Source organism: Rhincodon typus, chromosome 1, assembly GCF_021869965.1.
Source record: "Rhincodon typus isolate 14 chromosome 1, sRhiTyp1.1, whole genome shotgun sequence".
NCBI classification, from domain to species: Eukaryota; Metazoa; Chordata; class Chondrichthyes; order Orectolobiformes; family Rhincodontidae; genus Rhincodon; species Rhincodon typus.
Window position 1 is genome coordinate 67,596,640 of NC_063332.1, and position 5,013 is coordinate 67,601,652.

A 5,013-nucleotide genomic window follows, 5' to 3' on the forward strand; every position below is an offset into this window, starting at 1 on the left:
GAAGGTAAATGTGTCAACATTTCATTGAAATGTTTAGGCGGAACATGGAATAGTTGTGACGAGGTTAGATTTATTAGCAATGTTTATCCATACAGGGTAATACTGAGTAGGATTGAAGCAGCTCCTTACAGCAGTCTAGTAAAGTGGAAATTTCATATTTCCTCAGTAATGTTTGTTGTTGCACCCTTTGTGCTCATTCAAACTAAACATGACTCATTGATTTGGGTCATAAAAGCACACTTACTTTAAATTAGATCCTCACAGAAGGCTATTAGTGACAGAGAAATAGTCGCACGCGTTGGCATTCGTCCCATCGAGACAGCTCCACCATTCTTCTTGTTCGTGATCACTCTTATTCTTAAACAGAATTTTTATTGCAACATTGTAATTTCCTCAGATCTTTAACGTCTGGAGATTTTCATTTTGAATATATTTAATTCTTGATCCTCAACAGTTGTGTGCGTGAAGAAATTGCCAAGGGATGTGTTTGGGTGCGATGCTGTGAGGATCGGTGTGGACATGTTGGGCCGAAGGGCATGTTTCCACATTCTACGGATTCTATGATTCTTTTTTCGCTCTTTCAATGAAGAGCTTTCCTCCCATCCCAATGCTAAATGGACTCTCCCTTATTCTGAATCTATGTCACCTGTATGTGGAACCACTAGCCAGGTGAAAGATTCTTTCTGCAATATTTGAGATGTCCATTTTAACTCGAGTACACAGATAGTGTGCCCACGTGAGTAATTGCAGAAAATTGTGATTGGAGCTAAGTTTCTTCAAGTTTTTATTGTCCTCCACTTGTAAGCTTTGGGCAAATCGTAATAACATAGGTCAGTGCATCAATACAAACGTCAACATATGTGCACTCAAACAGTTAATTGAGAATGAATGGAAATGCACTTTCACCTAAATACTGCAAAATCATAAATGAGTCACAGCGGCACATGCAGTCAGGAATTAGATATTCTTTTGGGAAGGAATGATCTGTTCCCACCGTATAAGTGGTAAAATTGGCTGTGTGGAACCAAAAGATGTGGATTGAATTAATTGAGTTTGGACAAAGTAGAGTCTCTGGGTTCTGGTGGCCCAGTGGTCATTCCCCACGTTCGAGCCAGGAGGCTTTAGGGCTCATGTCCTCCTCAACAGGTTAACTAGAAAGTATCTGGAGAGGAGCCTGTTGATGCAGACACAGCCGTGGAGACATTGAGAAATGCCGGAAGTACAAGATATGCGATATGTTTTCTGGGTCTGTAATGGCATAGTGGTAATATGACTGGAGTAGGAATTCGTAAAACCCAGGATCAAGATGTGAGGAGATGAGTTTGAAACTTAGGATGGGAGGTGATGCAATTTGAATTCGATAATAAATGTGAAGAAGAGCCTGGTGTGGCTCACATAGCACAGTGGAAGTGTCCCTACTCCAATGTCACGTCCAACATGATCCAGAGGAATGCCGTAACATTCCCTGAACAGGTTGATCAGAAAACATCTGAAGACGAGGCGTTCGATCTTATCCTTCCACCAATCCAATCTCAGTTTTCCCAAAACAGCATCATAGAATTATCTGTCCATCATGAACAAGACATTTCAATACCTCATCACTCACCTTCCTTTCTCACCATCTTTCAGGTTTTCTTGTTATTTGAAGAGGACGACAACAGGGCAGCCAAGTGTGGAATCTGATTTACAAAACGTTGTCTCAGGATATTCGCTGAGACATTGCGGGACACAATCCTGTAAGTAACAAAGATAAGATGTTGATTGAGAGAGTATTTTAGCTGACTTTTCTCCTCCCTAGAAGTGAATTGGAAATGGCAGAACAGTAAATAATCAGGCAGGTTGTCAGTAGAGAGACACAGCCACCTCCGCGATTACGTTCTGGGCTGAAATCTCCATGAATGACTGTCGTAATCTGTCACGAATTAAGCTCATTATCTGTTGATTAACAACCAGTTCAGGGCCTCAGCCCTCACTGCCTGAATGACCTTCCTTCTCTGTTGGTGTGAGTAATGACAGCTACTGCAATTGGAAAATGGGGCGGCCTGCCAGACATTTTGCGGGGTTCCTCCATTTGCCCCCATCTGTGTGAAATTGATGGCACAGCTTTAAGTTCGTGGAATGACTGCTTGAATGCACCCCCTGGTCTTGCCCTTGAAACCATGTGGTCCCTCAGACTGTGACTCCAACTTCTAGACCGTCCCCAAATCCATCACTGACCTGTCTGTTGGTGACGATCTTCATGGTCTGTGTTTAGGCAGCAGCCTGGGTCTTGAATGTGTCACAGTTGGTAGCCTGATGTGGGACATGATGTCTCAGCCACTTGACCTGGTTAGTCTAGAACCTTACAGTGCAGCCCTCTGATGCCCAATTTACAGTTGATGTGGCAGTTTTCCCATTGGTGGGCACATGAGGAGTTTGCTATTGACTGCATTGATGCCCCCTAAATCTTTGCTCTTGATATTAATTGAACGGCAATGCCATTTCCTTGCAATTTTTTTATTATTTTACTGATATATGTTTGCTTTGATTTGTATTTTAAAGCAAATCCCAAGGTTTTTTTTTACATTGGATATTGCACGGTTGCAGTGTATTTCGGGAGGACAGAAAGCAGGAATATGTGCAGGGCTACCTGCATTAGTTAAGCATGTTGCGAGCTCAACAGATATGAAGCACCTGTGTTCACGAGCCCAGGGTGTGCAAAAGGTTTAGGAAGAATTGGGAAATGTAAAAGACTAGAAATTACTTTTGTGAGTGATGTAGAAGCCGCACAATGCTAAAGATATGGTAGTGTGGAGGACAAAAACAGAAATGTTTGGAGCTTGTTAAAAGGGGTTGGAGATGACCACAGGAGACTTGTACCTACATGTTGGCTGGAAAAGTGAGAGGGACAGAGGATATCTTCTTGGGTGGACTGGAGTCAGGGAATACTAGACCTGTTAGTGTCCAATGAGTTCGGATTCATTAATGATCTCAAATTGAAGGTAGCAGAGATAGACCCTAGTTTGTAAAAATTGTTTGAATATTACAATCGGTTGAAGGGAGAGAGATACAAGAAAACTGAAATTGATAGAAAAATGCATGAGGTGGGGCAGCATGTGTGGAGAGAAATCAGAGTTCACGTTTTGGGTGCAGTGACCATTCTTGAGCATTTCTAGCTATTTCTGTCATTGTTTCTAATTTCCAGCGTCCGCAGTTTGATCGTTGTTGTGTTGTGGGAAAGAGAGTTGGGTTTGAGATGAGCTGAGTTCTGTAGTGCACGAATCAGAGAAGGTGAATATCCATGTGCCACAAGTACCTAATGAGGCTAAAAGAAAGCTGGCATTTAGCATGAGAGGAATGGAATACAATCATTAGCATGTCATTCCTGAGTGAGAAAGGCAGTGGTGAGAGGACAAGTGTAAGAATGTGTAACATGTAATGATAGGAAGGATGCAAATGGATTGGAAGCAGTTCAGAGAAGGTTTACTTAACAAATACCTGGAATGGGTGGGTTGTCTCATTGTTAATGTTGGACCAGTCAGGCTTGTATGCGATGGAGTTGAGAAGAATACAAGGTGAGTTGTGCAAAGTAACTGTGACATGTTATTGCCTGTGTGACTGAAATCCCGTGAGTTTGTGTCTGTGTGTGAAGAAGAGAAGATCTATGGGAGCCTGAAACAAACAGCATTCTGAGATGGAGTCATCTCATGCACATCATTCAACTGTATAACTGAACCATTGTCCTTTACAGATATTCTGGTTAGCTTGAATACAGCATTCAGATCAGTGTCTTACATTAAACATGCTTTTTAGGAAATGGTGAATGAAAAGACAAAGTTGCCTTGCATCTTTAACTGGCTGTGTGCTCACTCGACCTCAATTTTGAGATGTGATTTACTCGTCTTGTAAATGTTTGAGCCACCATGGAGTGTTAAACGTATGGACAGGTTAGAGCATGGAGGGAGAGTATTCAGCCTGTGTCTGTTTGTTTTGTTTCATGAGGGAATTGATGGACATGCCACAATGTCTGTTTAATTCTCTTGCTACACTCATATCCTCCCATTCATTTTGACATTGACAAATGTGTTTGGTCTCCACTCTGTACCTCTTCATTGTATTTTGTGTTACATTTTGTCTTGTCATTTGACAAACTGATTGATATTGTGAAACTTTTGAGGAAAAGAAACTTTGTGAGCCTAATGGTCTCTGAGGATGCTGCTTTGCTGACGACTCCCCTCCCAGCCCGGACATGAGGTCAAGCCGTACAGACAGGGAGGGAGGACAGAATAATCCGCAAGTGCAGAGCCGATTTCAGTGCCAGTTGAAAAAGCATCATCCCATCATTTAATGACCACAATCAAAAATATCTTACCAATGGGAGGAATGCAGAAAGGAAGCATGAGCATATGGTGTGGTTATATCGGAAGCGAAAACATTGATGATTTTCCTTCATTGTTCTTTTTTTCAGTTTAACCTATATTGAAGTTCTTGCCACTTGCTGTTGACTATAATGAGGAAAATGCCCCTTGATATATCCCAGTAGTTGGAGCATAGAGTACAGCGTCTGACTTTTGTTCCGTGGGTCATGTCACTTGTTTTCTGACAAAATATGTGCAAAAATTGTGATTTTAGATCGTCATGTTTCGCTTATGCCTGGAAATCCATGTTTATATCGCATGTTAAACTCAACATTTTGAGAAATGTGGCCCTGGTGCTCTCAGGATAATGAAGCCAATTTGATTGGGGCAGTGAAGCAATATTAAGAACATGTGACTCACATTCAAATAAGCTTTGTAAAAGATCACCTTGTTGATATTTGTTGCTGTTTTGCAGTAATTCATCAATTCTGTTTGGCATCATTTTCAGCCTGTTTTGAAACAGTTTATGATGGTTTGGACTTTCCGGGAAATGACATCCATCAGTCTGTGGTCGAGAATGAAGAGAGTTGTCAAAGAAAATGTACAGAGGAACCTGACTGCCAGTTTTTCACCTTTATAAAAGAAGAATTTCACAATGAACCACAGCGGTTAGTCA

The 5,013-nt window shown here is 41.5% G+C and overlaps 1 protein-coding gene across 1 annotated transcript in view; it reads left to right on the top strand.

Annotated features, from left to right (window-relative positions):
- Positions 1-5,013, top strand: part of LOC109919186 (plasma kallikrein-like) — a 37,322-nt gene that overhangs the window by 3,978 nt on the left and 28,331 nt on the right. Inside the window, exons 3-5 of the mRNA XM_048597969.1 lie at positions 455-491; positions 1,583-1,736; positions 4,846-5,005. Of these exons, the coding sequence (XP_048453926.1) occupies positions 455-491; positions 1,583-1,736; positions 4,846-5,005 (351 nt within the window). The remainder of the gene's footprint in view (positions 1-454; positions 492-1,582; positions 1,737-4,845; positions 5,006-5,013) is intronic.